Source organism: Gorilla gorilla, chromosome 5, assembly GCF_029281585.2.
Source record: "Gorilla gorilla gorilla isolate KB3781 chromosome 5, NHGRI_mGorGor1-v2.1_pri, whole genome shotgun sequence".
Lineage (NCBI taxonomy): Eukaryota > Metazoa > Chordata > Mammalia > Primates > Hominidae > Gorilla > Gorilla gorilla.
The window spans coordinates 59,554,115-59,576,477 of NC_073229.2; the positions used below are offsets into that span (position 1 = coordinate 59,554,115).

The following is a 22,363-nucleotide window of genomic DNA, read 5'->3' on the forward strand; positions in this document are numbered from 1 at the left end:
TTCTTGTCAGGGGGGCTCACAGAACCAAGTTCCCGGAAGCACTTGGCTGAGAGCTCCAGGTACTCCAGCCTCACCATCCACCCCCAGCGGAGACCCTCCTCCCAGACACTTCTCTCAGACACCCCCAGCCACCCCTCTCTACTCTTCACTTGTCTTAGAGACAATTTAGTACCTCTAAATTTCAGAACAGACTCCAATCATGTAGAAGAAATGTCACCTGAATGAACGGACAGTTAACAAGCCAAGGACTCCAATACAGAAGGGGTTAGGGGTGAGGAATACTGCAGTTGATTAAGTGGAGACCTGGTGATTTCAGGTCAGGGTCAGCTTTAAGGGCCCGAGAGCCAACAGGGCCAGTAAAGTGCTAACTCAGACATTATACTTATGCTAACTTGGGTACTCAGTTCTGGGTCAAACTAGAACACAAAGCAGTAGACACCTAGCCATGCTGGAAAGAACCATGTTCAAGGCTGGGTGTGGTGGCTCACGCCTGTAATCCCAGCACTTTGGGAGGCCAAGGACAGCAGATCACTTGAGGTCAGGAGTTTGAGACCAGCCTGGCCAACATGGTGAAATCTCATCTCTACTAAAAATAGAAAAATTAGCCGGGTGTGGTGGCACGCACCTGTAATCCCAGCTACTCAGGAGGCTGAGGCAGGAAAATCACTTGAACTTGGGAGGCGGAGGTTGCAGTGAGCTGAGATCATGCCACTGCCCTCCAGCCTGGGCTACAGAGTGAGACTCCATCTCAAAAAAAGAAAGAAAGAAAGAGAGAGAGAGAGAAAGAAAGAAAGAAAGAAAGAAAGAAAGAAAGAAAGAAAGAAAGAAAGAAAGAAGGAAAGGGGAAGAAGGAAGGAAGGAAAAAAGGAAAGGAAGGAAGGAAGGAAAGAAAGAAAGAAAGAAAGAAAGAAAAAAGAAAGAAGGAAAGAAAGAAAGAGACCATGTTCAGGTAAAAATAACATCTGCCACTTACTGAGCACCTACTATGGGCCAGTCGCCATGCTTCATGCTGGGTAGACATTCTCTTGTTTGACCCTCACAACAACTGTTATTATCCCTGTGTGACAGATGAGGAAACTGGGGCATGAGTCAAGTTGTTAGTAAGTGGTGACGCCAACTTTCAAAGTTCAGCACCCTTGGCAGAGAGACTAGACTTAGCCATGCTGTGATCCAGGAGCAGAATTAGGACCCAGTGGGAAGAACTGTAGGGACTTCATAATACTTGAGTCAAGGGAGGGCTTGTTAGGTAGTGAGCTCCCTGTCCTGGAAATGTAAGTATCTTCAGGACTCCTGTTGCAGAAATCCTTGGATGGGTCCTAGCTTAGCTGCCCTACAAGCTCTGAGATTCTGTCTTGGAGCCTGTGAACTATACAGAGCCCTGAAGGGCTCACACAGGCCCTCCCCACCCTTGCCTCTGCCCTCCCTATACCTTTCTGAAAGCCCACGGGTGCCTCATTACAAGACCCCCACCTGTGAGTAGGACACCCCTTGAAGATATTGGTCAGAGAGCGCCCCAGAGCTCAGGAAGCCTAAGCTCTGAGGGCCTCCCATGAGGCTGATTTGCTCTCTGGAGAGGCAGGCAGGGGCGAGTGAAGTCAAGCCTCTTCTTGCACACCTGCCCTGGCCTCTCCCGTCGACACAACCAGGAGCCATTTCTGAGGAAATGAGAGTAGAGGGGCAGAGTTGGTAGGTGGGCGTAGGGCAGGCCCCAGGGGAGAGCAGGTTCACCCTGTAGTTAACTGGGAAAGGCCTTGGCTTGGATTTCAGGATTCCTGAGTGGGAGCACTGGAATGTGATCCCCTGCTGGGACTCAACCCAGGGAGAAGCACCCAACACAGTCTCCCTGCAGCCCACCTGAGAGAATGAGGCTCCTTCAGGCCAGGCAGGGAGCAGGGGGTGGAGGAGACACACGACAGGCATCCAGCCCTAGCCCAAGCCACCAATTAACTTCACGGCCTGAGGCAAGTTACGTCACCTCTTGGCCTGTTTCCTCCTCTTTACAGTGATGATAACATCCCGCCAGTGAGGCCTGATAGAGATAAATATTCGACAAGGCCCTGTGGAAAGCTGACTGTGTTTATACCCTTGTAAAGTGCTATTATTACCCGGGGGGACCTGGGGAAGGGCCCCTCCTGGTCTGACCTGAAATGTCACTCCCAGACAGGATGCTGGATCCTGTCCTTTCCTGAGGGCAGCCCAGGGGTGGGTAGGGCCTGTTTCTAAAGAAGAGAACCCAGCACCCGGCAAACATGCACTGATGTTGGTGATGATCTTTGGATGATGATGGTGATGGAAACTGATTCCATCTGTGCACCACACCCTGACGGCAGGGCGGGCTCAAACACAGGGGCGGCAGTTACCCTCCTGGGCATCGCTCCCACCCACCCCTTCCCTCCAGGAAAGCTGTCCACTCACACCCTGTCCTTCCCTCGAGAGGAAAATTCCTGTAGTAGACCTCATGGGCCAGAGGCAGTGACCAGGGGAGGGGACAGGAAAGGTTGGGGGCCACACTGAGCTGGAAGTCGACTCCTTCGACACCCCCAAGCCCCACAAAATGGTCATCGAAGCAATTATGACTTGCTCTAGGGAGACCCCAGGGGTCAGGCCAGGATCTGGCGACCCAGAGAATGAGAATAACTGCCCCTTCTTGATTTGTTCAGCAAAGCAACAGCCTGGGGGGACTTAAGAGTTGTGACTTCTAAGGGAACAGCTGAGTTTTTTTTTTTTTTTTTTTTTTTGAGACGGAGTCTCGCTCTGTCACCCAGGCTGGAGTGCAGTGGCGCGATCTCGGCTCACTGCAAGCTCCGCCTCCCGGGTTCACGCCATTCTCCTGCCTCAGCCTCCCGCGTAGCTGGGACTATAGGCGCCCGCCACCACGCCCGGCTAATTTTTTAGTAGAGACGGGGTTTCACCGTGTTAGCCAGGATGGTCTCGATCTCCTGACCTCGTGATCCGCCCGCCTCGGCCTCCCAAAGTGCTGGGATTACAGGCGTGAGCCACCGCGCCCGGCCAGGGAACAGCTGAGTTTTTAACACAGCTTGCAGGAGTCTTGTCTACTTCCAAAGTGGTGCCATGTTCATCGTTTCATTGGCTACTTCTCATACCAGCTCCATGTCTTCCAGGTACAAAAGCCGAGCCCAACTGGGTAACCAAATGCTTAAGGTAGCAGAGATAATGACCCAGTCAGGACAGGTCTCTTAAGCCAGCCTCTGGCTACCCCATCATAGTATCTGTCCATTGATAAGGCGGAGCCTGCACTGACCCATGAGTCACAAACACGGCCAGGACCCCTAAGCCTGGTCCCGGCATAGCCATACCTTCCCCCACATATCCACCCTCCTGTTTGGAGACACCCACGACCCCGACTGTGGAGGTCATGAGTAGTAGCAGGGGTAGTGTATGTGGACATCCAAACAGAATTGAGCTGCTTGGTTAAGCTGCAGAGAGAAGACAGCATTTCCCTACTACAGTGTGGAAAACTGCAATGAATCCAGCCTGCAGCAGGTGACCCCTCTGGTCCAGAGATCAAAAGGATATAAGGGGGAGAAGGGTTTGGTGCCAGCTCTGGGGTTGTGGCAGCTGCCCTCTTGAGCTCTGCTGGGCCCCACTCAAAGGGCCTTTTCACATCCTGTTGTGGCCAGTCGTCACTGCCCATTTCACTGACAGAAAGTGACACCTGAGGTCGGGGGGTCTGAAAGCTTCCAGTCCAACCCCCACTCAGAGGAGGTAGGCTCCAGGAAATGAGGCCCAGGCAGCAGTGTCCTGGACAGTAGGAGGGGGAGGGAACTGGATGGGGTGTCTCGCCTGGGCTTGTTTCCTTGGTGACGAAGAGGACAGGTCTGCTTGCTCCACAGGACAGGGAGCTGGAGCACAAACAGTGACAAGGCTTTTCCCCAAGTTGGACAAACACAACTCTCATTCTTCACCTGGGCCCTGAGTGGCTTATCACAAAAGCAGGATTTCCTTTAGATGAACCGCACTGGGGTTTCAGACAGAAATGGAGTCTTGGAGGAAAGGAAGCCAGCAAGAGGAGGAGGAGGAGAGAGGCAGCCTTAGGACAGAGAAAGGAGCTCCTGGAACAGATCAGCACTAGGTTGTGTGTGCAGCACAGCCCCGCTGGACCCGGTGCTTCCAGGCAGGTGCTCCAATGTGGCGGCTCTGTTAGCGCCCAGCCTTGTGGCAGGGTAGAGGCATCCTAACAGTCCATTCCTGAAGGGACATTCTCTAGGAAAGACACTCAGCAAGCCAGATTATCTAGTTACACATTACACTGTGTTTTTTCATTTTGCTATAATCCTAGGATTTTAGTAAAGTCCTGTTTAAAGGTTTGGTCTTGACTCAGCCATGCTGGGGGCAGCTAAGGAGGATCCAGGATCCATCTCTGGGCCAAGGTGGTAAAGGACAGCAGTGCCCTTTGGGGCCTGCCTATTGGCAGGGGCGTCAGTGAGGGCTCCCCAAGAAGGTGAAGGTGTCTCTTCTGTAGCTGTGCCCACTCCGCTGCACTCCTCACCTGTTACCAGCCTCAGAGGGCTGGGCTCTACCTCATTAGGGCAGTCCTCACAGGCTCCCCTTTTGGCTTCTAGGACTCCAGCCATCCCACCCCTTTCCTTCAACAGAGCATCCATCCCTGGCAACTGTAGGTTCATGACCAGGGCTTCTTGGAGGAGAAAAATAAATGACTGGCCGGGCGCGGTGGCTCACGCCTGTAATCCCAGCACTTTGGGAGGCTGAGGTGGGTGGATCACCTGAGGTCAGGAGTTCGAGACCAGGCTGGCCAACATGGAGAAGCCCCATCTCTACTAAAAATACAAAAATTAGCTGGGCATGGTGGCAGGCACCTGTAACTCTAGCTACTTGGGAGGCTGAGGCGGGAGAACTGCTTGAGCCCGGGAGGTGGAGAATGCAGTGAGCTGAAATCACGCCACTGCACTCCAGCCTGGGCCACAAGAGCGAAACTCTGTCTCAAAAAAAAAAAAAATCATGGACTTGTCACAAAAACCATAACTGACCCAAATTCCCCAGAGTGAAGCCCTTACCTCGATTAGGCCTGCCCTGTGTCCAACCCAGGACCACACCAGAAAAGATTCCCTAAGAAGATGATATCCACTGGGCCAGAATTTAAAAATAATTATATTAATAATAAATATGTTAAATTACATTTAAAACAATAAATAGAAAAATAAACTGATAAATAAAATCAACAGGTACAAAATGTTTCAAAATTCCAACCAAAAAAAACACACACGGACAGGCGGCAGACAAGACAAATGGACAGAACGGGAGGGCGCTAAACGCAATCACAGGAACCCTTCACAGTTGACGTCTCGGCTCCCTCCTCGCCTGGTCACCCTTCTCTCCCCAGCCTGGAGACAGACCAGGAGACTCGGTGGCTGATATCTCTGGGGACTCCAGCCAGCACAGGGAAGCATCTGGTCCCACCTCCATGCCTTCTGCAAAGCAACCCTGAACCCTGGGGAGGGTGGGTTCAGAGGACAGGAGTGTGAGGCAGAGGCTGGATCATGGTGGGGCAGAGGGTGGTGAGGACCGGGACGTCCCTACAGAGGCAGGTCGGTGCTGTTGTGCCGGGTTTTCCTGGCAGTGCCATCATCTCGGGGCAGAGCTCTCTGCAGGTTGGACATGGCCACGGTCTTTTTGAGGTCAATCACGGCGTAGGAGTCTGAGCTTCGGGCAGGGTGGATGGTGGGCATGGGGGCTTGGGGGCTCGAGGGGTTCTGGGGCCCCTTAGGGCGGTCTCCACCCCAGCCCTTTAGCTCCACCTGGATGTAGTTAAGCTGCCTTGGGGGCTCGGGCCCCGGCCGGCGGAAGTCAAAGTTGAAGACCCTTGGGGAGCCGCGGCGGCGGGTCAGTGGCACAGGAAAGCTGCCGTGGCTGCGGATGGCGGCCCGGGTGCTGGTGGGCTTCTGCAGTGGGGTCTCGTCCTCCTCACCATCAGGGAAGCCATTGGAAGAGGGTGTGAGCCCATCCCTCGAGTCCCCATCATCCCCAGCCTCCCCTCCCAGCTGCTGGGCTTGGCTTTCCCACACAGGGGGCAGTGGGGGCAGGTTCTCATAGTGCAGCAGGGCGGCCCGGCGGTGGGCAAGGCCATTCCAGCCCGGCTCCTCTGGGCTCAGTCTCCAGCCAGCCCCTCGCCGCAGCCCCCTGGTGACGTTCTCGTAGGTGCACTTGGGCTGGGCTGGGCACTCAGAAGGGGCCTCATTGTTATTATTGTGGTGTGGGGGGTCATGCAGGCTGGGACAGAGGCCCTGGCACTTCACCATGTGCCGCCAAGCAGGGGTCGGGCCCAACACAAACTTCACCTGGCCTGGCTGCAAGAACACCTGTGGGTCCCGTTGGTCAGGACCCCGGGCCTGCGGGAGGAAGGGTGCCTGACCCTCAGGCAGGGGCTGCAGGCAGTGGCGGCCCCTGCGGTGGTCATCTTCACTGGCCGGTGTGTTGACATAGGTGTGGGACTGGGGAAAGAGTCCAAGTGAGGCAGGAGTGTCCCAGGGCAGGGAGAAAAGAGAACAGAAGGGACAGGATGAGAGAAAAGAAGCACACAGAAAAAGACCTGGAGTTTCTTCTTCCTTGTCCTCCAACCCTTCTGAGGAAGCTGCTCCCTTTTGGGGACAGGAAGGGACCGTTACCATGTTCTTCCCCTTCCCGTGATCCTTACTGGGAGGAGGTGGCCTTATTTCCTATCCCTTGTCCCCACCCAGACCAACAGGGCAGGGGCTGGCCGGCTGTGTGCTCACCTGCTCATCAGGAGCAATGAGGGCATGGGTGGACTCTTCCCCAAGCGAGGGGTGCCGCAGGCTGCTTGTCGAGAGCCGCCGGGGAGCTGAGAATCGTGGGCCCTCTCCAGGGCAGCCATTGGAAAAGCTGGAGACAGTGTAGCCTAGAGCTGAGCACAGGAGAGACAAGCCCAGGAGAGGGGAACTTAAGCCACCTGACAACCACTTGCAGCTGTGTGTGTGGCATCCTGGGACTCCTCTAATGGAGGACAGATGTTCTCAGGGCCTCACAGTGGTTAAACCCCACTGAGCCGCCAGCCCCCCATTATCCTTCATCTTTCCTCTGCTCTTCAAACCCTGCCCTTTCCCTCAAGCTCAGCTTGAAGCACCTCACCACTGTTTCCATTATAGCCTCACCCAAAACGCATAAAGCACATCTTGTTGTCACTGGACCGTCCCTTTGCTTCATTCTAGGTCTGCCAGTAAGGTCCAGGGAAGCTCCTCAAAAAAAGGGACTGTGCTTCTATTTCTCCTGTCCCCCATGGGCCAGTCCAAGGAGCGCTGAATACCAAACAGGTGCCTGATCTGAATTCAATGACTGAATAAGCAGAAATTGTAGGACCCTCTCCAGAATACGGTCATGGCCAGGGATGCCTGCACCAGCAGCAAGGAAGGTATATGGGGATGACCCAATAGACAGAGGAAGAAAGCAAAAAAACTCCAGACTGCCAATTCTACGGAAACCCAAAGTCTTCCTGTCTGCTCCCCAACCATCAGTCAATACAAGGCCCAGGACTCAACAACCTCAGTTTGAGTCACCTAGCCCAGCCCAGGACTTACCGATCCTCAAGAATGGTTCTGATCATGGACAACTGTCCTGGAAGGCTGGCTCACCCAGCCTTCTCCCAACCTGCCAGCTTAACTTGTCCCTCAGATTTGTCCTTCCTGGGCGTGTGTGTGTGTGTGTGTGTGTGTGTGTGTGTACACTGGGGTCTCCTCACCATTGGGCGGCTGGGGGGCTCGAGGGAGGTCAAGCTCAGCGGGGTGGCTATTGCGGGTGATGATGACAGGCTCTTCCATCACATTGATGCTGTTGCACTGCATCAGATCCTGAAGGAGGTTGAAGATTTCCTCAGCCCGGGAACACTTAAATGCAAATATTCCTGGAGAAGGAGAGGAAGAAATGACCCTAGGCAATAGGGAAGGACCAGAGGAGCTCAACAGATGCACAATGTGCAGGAAATGTCCCTGAACTCCAGTCCCAGGCCTGTAGGGGCAGGAGAGCCTCTCCTCATCTTGAGCATTCTTTTTCTTTTCTTTTTTGAGATGGAGTTTTGCTCTTGTTGCCCAGGCTGGAGTGCAATGGTGCGATCTCAGCTCACTGCAACCTCTGCCTCCCAGGTTCAAGCAATTCTCCTGCCTCAGCCTCCCAAGTAGCTGGGATTACAGGCGCCTGCCACTACACCTGGCTAATTTTTTGTATTTTTAGTTGAGACGGAGTTTCACCATGTTGGTCAGGCTGGTCTCAAACTCCTGACCTCAGGTAATCCGCCTGCTGCGGCCTCCCAAAGTGCTGGGATTACAGGCATGAGCCACCACGCCTGGCCCTGAGCATTCTTTCTAGGTCTTCTCTAGAATCCAAGAGCTACTAGAAAGGCTGGGTCCAAGGTACCCTGCCCCAGCACGCCCACACCACATTGAACACTCCAGCTATATTCCTCTGAAGCGAAATCATTTTCATAAGGATGTGTGTGTTCAGGGGTCACAAGAAGAGAATCAAAACCAAGGTGGAGGCCGGGCATGATGGCTCACGCCTGTAATCCCAGCACTTTGGGAGGCCAAGGAGGGTGGATCACCTGAAGTCAGGGGTTCGAGACCAGCCTGGCCAACACGGTGAAACCCTGTCTCTACTAAAAATACAAAAAATTAGCCAGGCGTGGTGGTGGGCACCTGTAATCCCAACTACTCAGGAGGCTGAGGCAGGAGAATCGCTTGAACCTCGGAGGTGGAGGGTGCAGTGAGCTGAGATTGTGCCACTGCACTTCAGCCTGGGTGACAGAGCGAGACTCTGTCTCAAAAAAAAAGAAAAAAGAAAAGAAAAAAAAACAAAACCAAAAGCCAAGGTGGAAAGGATAGTATTAGATGAGTGAACATTCTTTTTTTTTTTTTTTCGGAGACGGAGTCTCACCCTGTTGCCCAGGCTGGAGTGCAGTGGTGCGATCTCAGCTCACTGCAAGCTCCGCCTCCCGGGTTCATGCCATTCTCCTGCCTCAGCGTCCCGAGTAGCTGGGACTACAGGTGCCCGCTACCATGCCCAGCTAGTTTTTTGTATTTTTAGTAGAGACGGGGTTTCACCGTGTTAGCCAGGATGGTCTCGATCTCCTGACCTCGTGATCCGCCCACCTCGGCCTCCCAAAGTTCTGGGATTACAGGTGTGAGCCACCGCGCCCAGCCAGGTGAGCGAACACTCTGCCTCACGTGCTTCCCCCATCTTCCTCTGCCTAACACCCCCTGCTTCCTAGGAAAAAAAGCTCCATCCAGAGCACCAGCCCTCAGATCGCTGATGACAAGAGGGTCTACTCTGTTCTCTGCTTCTTCACTTATTAGCCCAGTGTGTGGCCAGAAAGCAAATGCCTACTGTCTATAGGTCCCTGACCTCATAGATTAAACTCTGGCACGGGAAGGAAGAAATCATGGGCAGACTAGCTAAAGGCAAATATGGCAAGGCAATCACAAGGCTCCTCAATGAGCCAGCCTTATAGCCCTTCAAATTGCAACACTGAAACTCAAGGTCCCAGGAACAGCAGGACTGGGCTGAGTGTCTGTCAATCAGGGGACTCAAAGATACCCTTGGGGTACTGGGCCAGCATGGACTCCTCTGTAACAGGGGGACCTGGGACCTAGGGGAGGCTACGTGGGGTGTGCCTGTGCATATACCTACAACTAAGACACAATTAGCCTGGGGAATGGGACAACTATGGTTTGCACAAATAGGATGGGGAGGAAACAGGGAAGAAAAATAACTACTCTGGCAAAATATGATGAGAAGTAGAAAAGACTGGGAAAGACTGGAGTTGTAGAGAACCCCGTGTTGGGGCCAGGCGTAGCCCCTCTGGGAACCCAAGTGTAGATCAAACATCACTAGGAGCAAGGATGCCTCTGCCCGCTCTGCCTGCTCACCCAGCGCCCCTGCCTCTGCCTCATGAATTCCAAGGGTAAGATGCATGGAGGGAAGTCTCCTCCAGCAAACATGACCTCGGAGGCTCACTATTTTGTTGGCAGCCTCATCAGAGAAGCTTGTTCATTCCACCTCTGCACAGTCATAATCCCAAACTGCACTGAACACAATCCCATGCAGGATTCCTTTCGCACAGCTTAAGTCTGGATCCCAAGAGATAAATTCAGACTATGCCACTCCTTCAGAGAGCTGTGGCTGGCTCTAGCCTTGACCTTATGGAATAACCTACCACCCCTGACCTCTGACTGCAGGGAGAATACATCACACTCTACTGCCCACAGGTGATGGGGATAACACTAACCTCTTGAGGGCTAATCTATACATTAGGAACCCTGGAGTCCTGCATAAACCCCTATCCCAGGGTGGAGCAGGGCCTGGTACTCACCCTGGCCTGTCTGACATCGGCGGCCACTCTCAAAGGAGAAGAGGTTGGAGTCGTAGCCATAGCGCCGCAAGCAGAGGTAAGGCCAGCGGACGGCCTCACGCCGATGCAGGTGCAGCACCAGCTCACTCTGCGTCAGCTCCATCACCCCAGAGCCCAGCTCCACCCCCTCATCATCCACATTTGTCACCTGGAGGGGAGAAGACAGAATGGTCAATGAGTGAGTCCAACAAGCGTTTGCATGGGTCCCTGAGCCACTGGGAGACAATCTGATGCAGGACAAGAGGTGGGGAACCAAAGGTCATATCTGACTATCACAGACTCTACTGAATGCCACATAACTATATGAAGCAGTGCCATGGACCCACGGCAGTTCTCTGGGCAAATCCTACTTCTCTGGTGCTGAGTTTTGTCATATGGACAGTGAGGGAAGAGGTAGGTGGCTGACTTCCAAGGTCGGTTTGTTAGATAACAAATGTTAGATGACCCCAGACAGCCCATGCCTTAGTATCCAAGGGCCAGATGTTAATGAGGAAGGGGTTCAATTGTAAATTCAAAATCTTGAGACTGGGACACCCTGACCTAGGAAAGTCAAGCCCAAGGCAGAACCAATGCATATCTCCTCTACCACCTCCCCAACTGTGTGCCCTTACTGAGGGCCCCCTCTTCTGGTGGGCAGGAGAAACATGTGCTTCAACATGCTCCAGAATGAGGAAGGAGGAGGCTCCCTCTACAGAGAGGTGGGCAGGGGAGAGCACAGGTCGACTTGGGTCTGCCCTCAGCTTCCCACAGCAAACAGCAAACACTGATGTTGTGCTTACTGTGTGCTAAGCACTATTTAATTAATTAATTAATTAATTTTTTGAGATGGCATCTCGCTCTGTCACCCAGGCTGAAGTGCGGCGGTGCAATCTCAGCCCACTGCAACCTCCACCTCCCGGGTTCAAGTGATTCTCCTGCCTCAGCCTCCTGAGTAGCTGGGATTACAGGCGTGTGCCACCATACCTGGCTAATTTTTGTATTTTTAGTAGAGACAGGGTTTCGCCATGTTGGCCAGGCTGGTCTCTAACTCCTGACCTCAGGTGATCTGCCTGCCTTGGCCTCCAAAAGTGCTGGTATTACAGGCATGAGGCACCGTGCCTGGCCACTAAGCACTATTTTAAATACTTTACATATATTAACTCACAAATACAGAATTTTGTTTTCTCTAAAAAAAAAGGGGGGGATATATAAAGTTATAAAAATATACTGACAACAGTTCCAAAAGCACCATTATGGCATTTCTTCGTTCTTGGTAGTATCAAGAGCCATGAAAACAGCAGTGGTCTGGGCCTCTTTTCCTCAGGCTACTTGAGAGGGTGTGAGCTCAAGAAGTCTCCATAAGCCCACAACCTCAGCCTGGCATCTGATTTGCTGTTAGAGAAGCTGAGGCAACTCCATTAAATTGTGTCTGAGCCCAAGAGGCCATGTTGGGAACACAGGAGAGGAGAGGGCTCTGGGTACCTTGAACTTGGTGGGGTGGTTGTCTGGAACGCTGTCTCTGTTCAGGCAGCTGCAGCAGCTCCCCATGGTGTCAGAGCAGCCAGCCTGCCCTAGGAAAAACATACAGGATATGCGGGTCACCAACTTCAGCTTCAAAAAACCCTGCTCTGGGGAACTTGGGCAGAAGCACGTCATTGTGATCACCTACTCTGTCCAAGAGACTGTGTGATACAGACCCTCCCTCAAAGACTTCACATTCTCAATCCAGGGCCAGACACACATTGGATAAACGTTAATTCAAGTTACAATGTGTTAAGGATGAATGCCAATGGGGGGCTGGAGAGAGCTTCTCAGAGGTAACATTTGATCTGGACCTTGAGAAGTATGTAGGATTCTGACCCACGTAATGACAAGGAAGGCAGGGACACAGGCAGGAAGAAAAGTAGGGGTCCAGGAGAAGTGATCTGCAGCAGATGGAGGTGGGTGCCAGCCCGAGCCCCTTATTTGGATTCAGCAAAGAAACTGTCACTTGGGGGTCTCAGACACTTTGGCCTGTACCTGTCTCTTTTTTCCTCCCTTTTTACCTCATCCATTCCACTTCATCGAAGTTCTCTCTTCTCCCTTACTACCATCCCAACATCCAGTGCAAATTTATCTTTCTGAAGTCCTCTTCAAATGAGTTGTTACATTGTGATCATAAAGATATATTCAGAAGACTGAACATTTAAAACCGTGCACAGTTTTAATAACCTCAATTGGATATTTCTTCATTAAAAAAAAATGCTGGGTTTCCTTCCCTTTTTCTGAAGGGGAGAACAGAGGCCTTACTATTTGGCTCTTCCCCTCCAGGATTCCAGTACTTGGATTATATGTCACAATAGTCAGGACTGTGCCTAGAATGAAGAGGACACCACCCAGGCTTGAAAGACCTAAGGGAACAAGAAATGTATGGACCAATACCAAGCAGAAGTTTTAAGGGGTTGCAACTTGTCACAAGAAATGAGTCTGTAGGATTGGCTATCCTTCTAGAACTCCTGCTGAATGGTAAAGCTTTGAACAACCAGGTGACCTGTACCCTCTGTTCCTCGCAACTTGGGAAACACCATAAAACTGACCCCTATACACAGCTCTTACCTCACCCAGGCCATCGGGGAGCTGACCGTGGGAGGGGCATGGGGAAGGGTTCCCACTTTATTCCCCCCGTCCTTGGTGGGCTGTCATGGCAAACGCTCTGCAGAGAAGTCACCCGGATCCCTCTGGGATACACCTGGGGCTCACCTAGCATAGGAAACAGAGACATTGATTAACAAAACCTTCTATCTTCACCCCCAACTGTTAATGAAAACTGACCTGACAGTCCATCCCACCTGGGTATCTGTTCCAGCCCTAATGGAACAAAAACACCAATGAAGAAAGTAAAATCAAGGGCAAAGGGAGCACAAATCCCAAGCCCCACGGGCCCTGAGAGGGACAGACTCCCAGAACATCAATGAGTTTGAAGTCTAAGACGACCCAAGACCTTTTAAGTCACTTTAGATCTATCTCCCTCTGAGTCCTGTTACAACAAACACCAAAACCATCACCTTACCTTTGCAGAGAACTTTAACTCTACAAAGAGCTTTCTCAAAAGGACACTGTGATATAGTAGAGACAGCACTGGTTTAAGACTGAGGAAACCAATATTTCGGTCAGTTTTGTTGCTACTAAGTATCTGGGAGACTTAAGTCAACGCCCCCCCCAAACTCCCACCTAAGGCCTTAGTTTTTGGGGGAACCATCTATAAACTGGGGAGCTTCTAGCTTAAATAACTTGTAGAGGTAAAAACGTAAGACAAACTTCACTAAAATTGACATGTTCATCTTCCAAGACAGGCTGCTTCAATTTCGCATTTGGAAGCTTGATAGATTTTCTGCTCCCCAAGCTCTAAAAGGCCTAATTTAAACATAAATGTTAACAGTAAGCCAAAATTTCAGGGCATCTGAGCCCAAGGTAGACAAGTCAACAAGCCAGGACTCTGCAGACCCTGGACATCCCACAATCCTGCTCTGGAGAAACACGTCCCAGGGCCCCTTGCACCCTGCATCCTTGGACAACTTCCAGGTAAAAGGACCCCATCCCCTTGGTCTGGCTTATTTTCTGGAAGGAAGAAGCAGGCTCAGGGAGGTGTGCACAGACTAAAGACAGGTTGCTGGGAAAATACTGGGGCTTGAGCCACCGACGGGGCAGGGCGGGGGCACTGAAACGAAGAACTCTAGGGTGCAAGATGGGGGAGGGGTTGCATTTCCCTATCACCATCTCTTCTCCTTAAGATATCAGGATGTATCAGATAGCTCACTGAGGAGGGACTGCATTGAGTGGAAATGGGGAGAGGCCTCTGGTCTGGGATAGGTATGGATCAGGGGCAGGAGTGAGAGGGGGGTGTGGGGGCTGAAAATGTATGAGGACGTTTGGGGAAACATGAGCAAGAATTTTGGATGTGGGCATTTTGGATAGTGCAAGGAGAATGGGGATATGAGGGATCCTAGGAATTTCCGGGCAGTGGAAGCATTTGGGGGCATCCAAGAGAAATGGTGGGTCCGTGGGCATAGCAGGAGATTTGTTGAGTGAGTGAGGGGGTTCTGAGGGCTCCAGGAGATGCGATGATGTGTCCAGGGCGGAGAGGGTAGAGGTGGGTTGGGGGAGCCAGAGGCTGCAGGACAGGCTACAGGACTGTCAAGGGGAATTTCTAGATGCCCGTAAGGAATGAGGAGGTCTGGGTGCGCGCTGTTCCCGGATCCCCGCCCCCAGCCCCGGTGCTCCGCCGCCTGCCCGCCGCCCGGGGCTTCCTAGGGAGGGAGTGGAGACTGCGGCGCGGCGCGGCGCGGCCTCGGTGAAGCCGCCTCGTCCCCGCCCCGCCGCGCCCCGACTCACATCGCCCCGCGGCCCGGGCGGCGCCGGGCCCCGCTCCCGGGTCCCGCTGCAGCAACCGCCGCCCGCCCGCAGCTAAGGCCTCCCCGCCCCGCCCCGCGGCCGCGGGGTCGGAGGTCACCGGCAGCACCAACGAGACGCTGCGGGCGGGCGGACCCGAGCGGGTGCGACCGGCACGCAGCCTAGAAGGTCCCTTTGGAGGACTTTGCAGTCGGGAGCAGTGAGCATGTGCAGACGCCAGAGGGCGCTCCTGGCCAGGGGCTGAGCAAGCCCGGAGGGGACAGGGCGGAGCCTGCGGCGGAGGCGGGGCGCGGAGGCGGGGCTGAGGACGCCAAAGTTGGGGGTGCTCCGGGGAGCGGAAAGGGGACGGAGGGTTGGGCGAGAAACGAAGGGAAGGGGAGAGGGTCTGAAGGGACCTGAAAAGAGAAGGGCAAGACGATGGAACCCGGAAGAGGGTTGAGGGGAGGGCAAGGGGCCAGGGGGACCACTGGGGACAAGGGGGAGAGAACTGAAGGGAAACACGCGGAGGAGCGGGGCTGGGAGACCACAGGGAGAGTTTGGGGAGACCTGGGAACTGCGGAGAGACAGGGCTGCGGGCCCGGCGAGGCGTTTCCATTCACCGAATGGTTGAAAACCTAGCGTAAACGCGGCTCCCGGCCTCTGCTGGATGCCTGCTGGGCGCAGTCCGAGCCAGAGAGCCCTTGCACCTGCATGGCAGAGGCCGTGGAGCCCGCACATTTCCACCCTGAGATCCCACAAATGTGGTTTTGTTTTCCTTTCCCCACCCCCACCCCCAATCTGCAGCTCCAGGCCCCCCCGTGAGCCGCCCCTCTCCACCAGCCGGGGAGGGGCGGGCGGGGGCCGCTGGGGCGTGGGAGAGGAAGGGCCGCGCTATTAGGGCGGGCGGGGGCGGACGGGGGCGGGCGCTGAAGCCTTGGGGTGGGGACCGGGTGAGGGGCCTGACGGCAGAGTCGGTCCAGAACTGCCCGGACAGCGACGCACAGCGAGGGTGAGACCCCAGCGGAGTCCTGGTCCCCTCCCCTAAAATTCCAGCAGCCAGACCGGGAACCCCAGCGGACTCGGGAAACACCGCGTCCCAGCCCCGGAGGCGGGCCCGCCAAGTTCTAGAAAAACTTTGGGGATCTATCGAGAGGGCAGTTGGCGGGACTGGGCGCTCCCCTTCCTTCTCCCTCCCACTGTCCCCAGAAATCTTCCCATCCTTCCACCTCCCCAAGCCCTAAGTCCTCTCGGGCTCTGCCCTTCAGGGCAGCGGGTGTTGGGGATGTCCAGCTCCTGAGCCCTCTTGCACCTGCACGGAGGCAAGACAAGGGGTTCAGCTCTGTCCCTTATCTGAGGTGGGAGGGGGAAGGGAATTATGGAAGGAATCCAGCTGGCCTGTTAGTAAGGGTGTTCCAGTGCTAGGTGGAGGTGGAGTTTGGCTGCCTTTGGGGAGATTGGAAGGGTGAGGAATAGAGGCCTGATTTCTGAGCGTTGTTTCTGTGTTGGACAATTCTATGCAAACTAGAGCCAAAATGGAAGAGGGTGCAAGTCCCCTCCTGGGGCCCCAGATGCCCCCTCCTTTCTTGCTGCCTGGAGCAGGGGCAGTGCTGTTGGTGGCTACTCCTGGTGTGAACAGCCCATCCTGGCCACCTTCCACAGGAAACCTGACCTGAAGGACAGAAGAGGAAGGAAGCAGGTGGGTGTGAAGCCAGGAAGGAGGGAAGGGTGGCACAGGACATTTGAAGTGGGAGTGGAGGGGCGGTGCTGAGGAGGGTTCAGTGCTGGGAAGCAATATTAACTGTTACAGTCCAAACCCTCACCTCAACCCCAGTACGAATCCCTGGCCCAGTCCTAGAGAGGCCAGGGATTTGATGATGACCCTCCTCTGCCCAGCTACTTTCAGAATCTATACCAGCTCTCACAAGCCAGGTCCCCCTAAGGCTTCCCTTAGCCTCTGGTATGATCTTGGGCAAGTTAATTAACTTGTTTCAACTGTCAAGTGGAATAAAAGAGATTACCTCATAAGATTATTGTGAGGATGGACTATATTATGTAATATTCTAGAAGAGTCCTTGGCACAGAGTAAATATTATTAAAAAGTTTGCTCTGGTTATTTTTTTCTCCAGGGTTTGTGTGTGTCTGTCCCGAGCTCTGATCCCATTCTACCTGGTTTCATCTTTGTCTTACCCACTATGAGCTCCTTGAGGGCGGGGCTCATCTTTTCTCTACATTAATAGTCGCTTTTTTTTTTTTTTTTTTTTTGAGACGGAGTCTCACTCTGTTGCCCAGGCTGGAGTGCAGTGGCATGATCTCAGCTCACTGCCACCTCTGCCTCCCAGGTAGGTTGGAGCGATTCTCCTGCCTCAGCCTCTGGAGTAGCTGGGATTACAGGCACACATTACCACGCCCAGCTTATTTTTGTATTTGTAGTAGAGATGGGGTTTCCCCATGTTGGCCAGGATGGTCTCAAACCACTGACCTCAGGTGATCTGCCCGCCTCAGCCTCCCAAAGTGCTGGGATTACAGGCATAAGCCACTGTGCCCAGCCAATGGTCACTTCTTTTTTTTTTTTTTTTTTTTGAGACGGAGTCTTGCTCTGTTGCCCAGGCTGGAGTGCAGTGGCGCGATCTTGGCTCACTGCAAGCTCCACCTCCCGGGTTCACACCATTCTCCTGCCTCAGCCTCCGGAGTAGCTGGGACTACAGGCGCCCGCCACCATGCCCGGCTAATTTTTTTTATATTTTTAGTAGAGACGAGGTTTACACCGTGTTAGCCAGGATGGTCTCGATCTCCTGACCTCGTGATCCGCTCGTCTCGGCCTCCCAGAGTGCTGGGATTACAGGCGGGAGCCACCGTGCCCGGCCAATAGTCACTTCTTACCCCCAAGATATTATGGTCGTATCAGGAGCTGCCGAGAGGAAAGCTGAAGAGATGAACTTAGATTATCCAATGCAATTGCTGCTATATATAAAAGTGCAAGGTGTTCCTCTGTCTTTGAGGAACTTATAGACTAGATTAGGAGCCGAGAGAGATGCAGGGAGCAAAGAGAAAAACATTAGGTGCTAAATCTTGGGGCACTGCTTGCTTCAGGAGCTCAGGGAAGGGAGAGCTGGTGTGGTCACAGAGGCTGAGAAGGGCTTCCTGGTAAGGGGATCCTTTAACCAGAGGCCCAAGCCTATATAGCTGGAAAAACTGGGCCCATGTAGGAAGTTGTGAACAAGGAGGCTCACTGGGGCTGTGGGTGCACGGTGAGAAACGGTGGAAGTTAAGGCTGATGAGGTAAGGAGAGAGTGCCCAAAGGCCCACCAGAAAGGCAAAGCGCCCTCTCCTTCTACCATGGGCCTCCTCTTACCTCCATCCCGATCTTGGGAGACCCCAGAATTTGAACTTCAGAAATTCTGGACCAAAAGACCTGACCTCAAGACCTGGCTCTGCCACTTACTAGCTGTTTGACCTTGGGCATGCTACTCAAGGTCTGATCCTCAGTTGGGCCATCTGTAAGATGGGGATAATGCTACCTAAGTTGTTTGCGTGTTGGGAGGACTGAGGGAAATAATACCTATAAAGCACTTAACACTTCCTAGCACATTGTAACGGCCTAATACATGGAGGTGTTCTTATTGTTTTGGGGTAGGCTTTGCCACAAATGTCAGTGCAGAACTCTGGCTGGCCCCACCAAGAAGACAGCCCCAAGCCCCAGGATCCAGGTCCACCAGCCAACTCAGACAGTGACTCAGGCCACCTGCCGGGGGAGGACCCTGAGGATACCCATGCTCAGGTAGTAGAGTTGTGCCCTTCCTCTGAGACCAACATGTCCTCTATCCTGTGGAGTGGCCACCCTTTTCCACCAACCCGGAGGTAGTTGACTTCGTGCCTAATCTCTTGTTGCCTTTTTCTTTTCAGGAATTCCTGTCTCTGCACCTGCTTAGAACATGGGGTTTTGACTTTAAACTCATTCACATGAGTATTCATTATCTCTCCTAGGGGGTCTGTATTATCAAACCAGACTCTAGGGGCTTTGGCCCCAAGGCATGAAGGGGGTTAAGAAGGGAAAGCATAAGAAGGGAAGCTGTTTTGGGGTGTGGGGCCTCCCCAGCCTCCCTCAAGGAAGACCACACATGCAGGCATCAGTCAGCTATCCTTGCACTCAGTGAGGATCTGCAAGGAGGACCCTCCCAAATGGAGGGCATGCTTAGAAGCTGCTCTAGACTGGAGAAGAGGTGGCAATGATGAGGGGGAAAGGAGAAAGGAAAGAAAAACCTAGTTTCACTCCTCCCCTTCTTCCATGTCTCCTCAGGGTCCTGCAGTTCTGAGCTTGGGTTCCCTTTGCCTGGACACCAACCAAGCCCCCAACTGGACTGGACTTCAGACCCTCCTGCAGCAACTCCCTCCGCAGGACATTGATGTGGGTCTCCTCTCCCCATCTTCCCTCTCTTGCCTTTCCCTCCCCCATCTCTTTTCTTACTGTGGGAAGAACCTCAGTCCAGAAGTTAGGGGATGTGGATTTAATGCCCAGCTATGGCACTGGTTGGGGCGTCATTCTCCCCCTGCCTGAGTTTTCACACTGGCAATAGCGATAGCAGGTGCAATAACATCTGCTCTGCCCACCACAATGCTTAGTTCAAGAGCAAATGAGAAAATGGACATGAACGACTTTTGAAACGGATAATGGAATGTACAAATGTAGAGAGTATGGTTGTTACGTATTTATTGAGGGTCTACATGTGCCCAGCCTAAAGGCTTACAATTCAATTGGGGAGGCAAGACAGGAGTATATGAAATAATTTGACGAAATGCAAGAATGGGAAGTGATACTGAGCTCTTAGCTCATTGGGAACAAGGACCTAATGGTTACAGGGCTAAGTGCTGTGGGCCTGTCAGGACCTGATTGATGACATTCCTAGGGGGGCAGGGTGAGACTGAGGTGGCTTTCTTGAGCTCCTTTCCTTTTCCTTCTATTTCCTCTTCTATGCCATTATCTCTGGCATCTCCCTGAGGTTCTACAACCTTTCTCTGACCCAGCAGCCAAGCCCTTTTTCCTCCAACCAATGCTCAATCTTTTCTGCTGGAGCTCTCCCAGTAATTGTAGAGGACTGTTTCTGCAGGAGCGCTACTGCCTGGCCCTTGGGGAGGAGGAGCGGGCCGAGCTGCGGCTCTTCTGTGCCAGGCGGAAGCAGGAAGCCCTGGGACAGGGGGTAGCCCGCCTGGTACTTCCCAAACTTGAAGGACACACCTGTGAGAAGGTATGTAGCACCCCTCCCCCCAAATTCCCCTTCCTCTATTCTTTGCCCTCCCATTTCTGCAGAAGGGGCTAGCTTCTGGGATTCTGGTTGGGAAACAGGAAAAACAGAAACCAAGTTTGGGAGCTCTTGGTATAGGTTGCAGTGGATGTGGGCTTGCTAGGGTATGGCGAGAACAGGTTGGGATCGGATTGCACAAGCAAGGAGGGAAGTTAGGATGGTAGTGCTTACTCCGACCACCTCAGCACCTCCCCTCTGACAGTGTAGGGAGCTGCTGAAGCCAGGGGAGTACGGAGTGTTTGCAGCCCGAGCAGGGGAACAGCGCTGCTGGCACCAGCCTTGCTTTGCCTGCCAGGCCTGTGGCCAGGCCCTGATAAACCTCATCTACTTCTACCATGATGGACAACTCTACTGCGGCCGTCATCATGCAGAGTTGCTGCGCCCGCGCTGCCCGGCTTGTGACCAGGTACAGCCTGGAGGGGAGGAACTGGGGATCTGCCCAGGGTCCAGAGTGGCAGGATACAAAGGGACACTCTCCTGGGCCAGTTTCTCCCAGTATCAGGGAGTGGGGAGAAGTAGGAACCAGCCTGGGACTACCAAGTTTCCTGTGTTCTGACTTGAGCTCTGGGCATGTAGGACCCAGTGCCCTTCTCTCTGGCCTCCCCCACTGCAGAGTCCCTCAAATGTTCCTGGACTCATAGAATTTCTCTAGAGCAGGGAGTCTTGGACACATGCTCATCTCAGTAGATGCCAAGTGCCCAGTGCTGTGCCTCATCATGTTAGAAATTCCCTTGATGTCAGCATCAAAGGAAGCCTGGAGCCCTGGGTTGGGAGTCTAGACCCCCAGGTCGCACTTGGGATTGTCCCACTTGCTAGCTGGGATCCTGGCTAAGCCAATCAGTCCTCCCTGCGTCCAAAAGTGGCTGAGTGAATTAAATGGGAATGTGTGCAGACGTGCTTTAGCGTTAACTGAGTAAAAGGCGTGGTTACTGGATGAATGAATGAGTGAATGAATGAATGAAAAGTTCCCCTCTCCCTCTCCCTCTCCCAGCTGATCTTCTCCTGGCGCTGCACCGAGGCGGAGGGACAGCGCTGGCATGAGAACCACTTCTGTTGCCGGGACTGCGCCGGGCCTCTGGGCGGGGGACGTTATGCCCTGCCTGGGGGAAGCCCCTGCTGCCCCAGCTGCTTCGAGAACCGCTACTCGGATGCAGGCTCGAGCTGGGCCGGGGCACTGGAAGGGCAGGCATTCCTTGGTAAGGGAGAGGATGCAGAGCAAAGCGGGAGGGAGCTTGGGCTGGGTTGTGGGGGTTCTCCCGGGCTGGGACCCTCGCCCCGGTCCCACGCCGTCCCGTCCCTCCAGGAGCGCCCCCACCGCACCCCCCAGACCCAAGCCTCGGGGCCCGCAGCTCTCACCGCGCGTCCCTGGCCGGAGCGTTCCAAGGGCCGCCCGAACCCACCCCGCGCCGCGGTCGGGGTTGCGACGCCAGACTCCCTCCCAGGCGCGGGAGGCGGACGCCCTCTGGTGGAGGCGGGGGACCCTGGCGAGGACTCTCGGCGGCAGCGGCGGCGCGCACGGCCCAGGGGCTGGGCGGGGCGGGAGGCTGGGCCTCACCCCCACTAGCTGCGGTGGAGGTCCAGCTCCGCGGCTCTGAGACCAGCGTTTCCGACCCGGCCCGGAACAGGGGAGACTGAACCCGACCGAACTGAAGGAAGGGACCAAACCTCGGTGAACTCTGCAACCCTCTCCCGAACACTCCTTCTCGCTGCTGCCGGCGGTTCCAGCCTGCAAACTCAGAGGGGGCTGCCTGGATCCAGTCCCCAGCAGGAGAACCGACCTGGGGACAAAGCGGAGGCACCCAAAGGGCAGGAGCAATGCCGCCTGGAGACTATTCGTGATCCCAAGGACACCCCTTTCTCCACCTGCTCCTCCTCCTCTGACTCGGAACCTGAAGGATTTTTCTTAGGCGAGCGCCTTCCCCAGTCCTGGAAGACCCCCAGAAGCCTCCAAGCAGAGGACAGCAACGCCTCTAAGAAGCACTGCACCATGTGCTAGTGGCGCAGCTCAGAGAGGGGATGTGAGTGGGAGGAAAGGGGTCTGTAAAGCGGGAGAACAAGGCTAGCCTCCCCCTAACAATCCTAGACTGAGACGCAGTCAGGCGCACGCCCGCAAGAGGCGGCGAGGTGACAAGTTTGGAGTGCGCCCCCTTCAGTACTGCGCGTTCTAAGACTTTTGGTGGAGACTTTCTTGGCAAAACCCATTCCCCAAAGCTACGCTTCCCCTGCTGAGATAGCCCCTACCCCCACCTCCACAGGCTGGGACAGCCCCGTCCCCACCATTCTCCCAAGCCAATTAAATGACCACAGCACGCGTGACGGTTAC

At 54.1% G+C, this 22,363-nt stretch overlaps 2 protein-coding genes across 8 annotated transcripts; one reads left to right on the top strand and one right to left on the bottom strand.

Annotated features, from left to right (window-relative positions):
* Nucleotides 1-5,112: 5,112 nt before the first annotated feature.
* Nucleotides 5,113-21,415, bottom strand: FRS3 (fibroblast growth factor receptor substrate 3). Of its 4 annotated transcripts, none has more exons than XM_019029237.2 (8): nt 14,744-14,839; nt 12,968-13,111; nt 11,855-11,943; nt 10,355-10,541; nt 7,733-7,894; nt 6,753-6,901; nt 5,778-6,470; nt 5,113-5,470 (listed from the first exon to the last, which is right to left on the bottom strand). In XM_019029237.2, exons 3-8 carry the CDS (start codon nt 11,918-11,920, stop codon nt 5,345-5,347), a joined length of 1,383 nt encoding a protein of 460 aa, XP_018884782.1. In that variant the 5' UTR covers nt 11,921-11,943; nt 12,968-13,111; nt 14,744-14,839; the 3' UTR covers nt 5,113-5,344. The 4 variants fall into 4 exon arrangements, with proteins under 4 accessions (XP_018884782.1, XP_055245594.1, XP_018884780.1 ...); XM_055389619.2 differs by adding an exon at nt 13,422-13,500 and having other exon boundaries at nt 5,113-6,470; nt 14,744-14,815; XM_019029235.2 differs by lacking the exon at nt 14,744-14,839 and adding an exon at nt 21,397-21,415 and having other exon boundaries at nt 5,113-6,470.
* Nucleotides 15,084-22,261, top strand: PRICKLE4 (prickle planar cell polarity protein 4). Of its 4 annotated transcripts, none has more exons than XM_019029238.3 (8): nt 15,102-15,749; nt 16,400-16,436; nt 18,375-18,518; nt 19,038-19,145; nt 19,846-19,983; nt 20,243-20,446; nt 21,032-21,236; nt 21,666-22,261. In XM_019029238.3, the coding sequence occupies exons 3-8, from the start codon at nt 18,387-18,389 to the stop codon at nt 22,034-22,036; spliced, it is 1,158 nt and encodes a 385-aa protein (XP_018884783.1). In that variant the 5' UTR covers nt 15,102-15,749; nt 16,400-16,436; nt 18,375-18,386; the 3' UTR covers nt 22,037-22,261. The 4 variants fall into 4 exon arrangements, with proteins under 4 accessions (XP_055245597.1, XP_018884783.1, XP_055245596.1 ...); XM_055389621.2 differs by having other exon boundaries at nt 15,103-15,749; nt 16,266-16,436; XM_055389622.2 differs by having other exon boundaries at nt 15,084-16,436; nt 21,344-21,785.
* The last annotated feature ends 102 nt before the right edge of the window (nt 22,262-22,363 follow it).

Excerpts from the sequence above, each read along its gene's own strand:
- FRS3 (XM_019029235.2), bottom strand. The coding sequence starts at position 11,920 with ATGGGGAGCTGCTGCAGCTGCCTGAACAGAGACAGCGTTCCAGACAAC. Across the intron at positions 10,542-11,854 it reads ACCACCCCACCAAGTTCAAG|GTGACAAATGTGGATGATGA; the intron begins GTACCCAGAGCC and ends TCTCCCCTCCAG. Across the intron at positions 6,471-6,752 it reads TCATTGCTCCTGATGAGCAG|TCCCACACCTATGTCAACAC; the intron begins GTGAGCACACAG and ends CTCTTTCCCCAG.
- PRICKLE4 (XM_019029238.3), top strand. The coding sequence starts at position 18,387 with ATGTCAGTGCAGAACTCTGGCTGGCCCCACCAAGAAGACAGCCCCAAG. Across the intron at positions 18,519-19,037 it reads CTGAGGATACCCATGCTCAG|GGTCCTGCAGTTCTGAGCTT; the intron begins GTAGTAGAGTTG and ends ATGTCTCCTCAG. Across the intron at positions 19,984-20,242 it reads AAGGACACACCTGTGAGAAG|TGTAGGGAGCTGCTGAAGCC; the intron begins GTATGTAGCACC and ends CCCCTCTGACAG.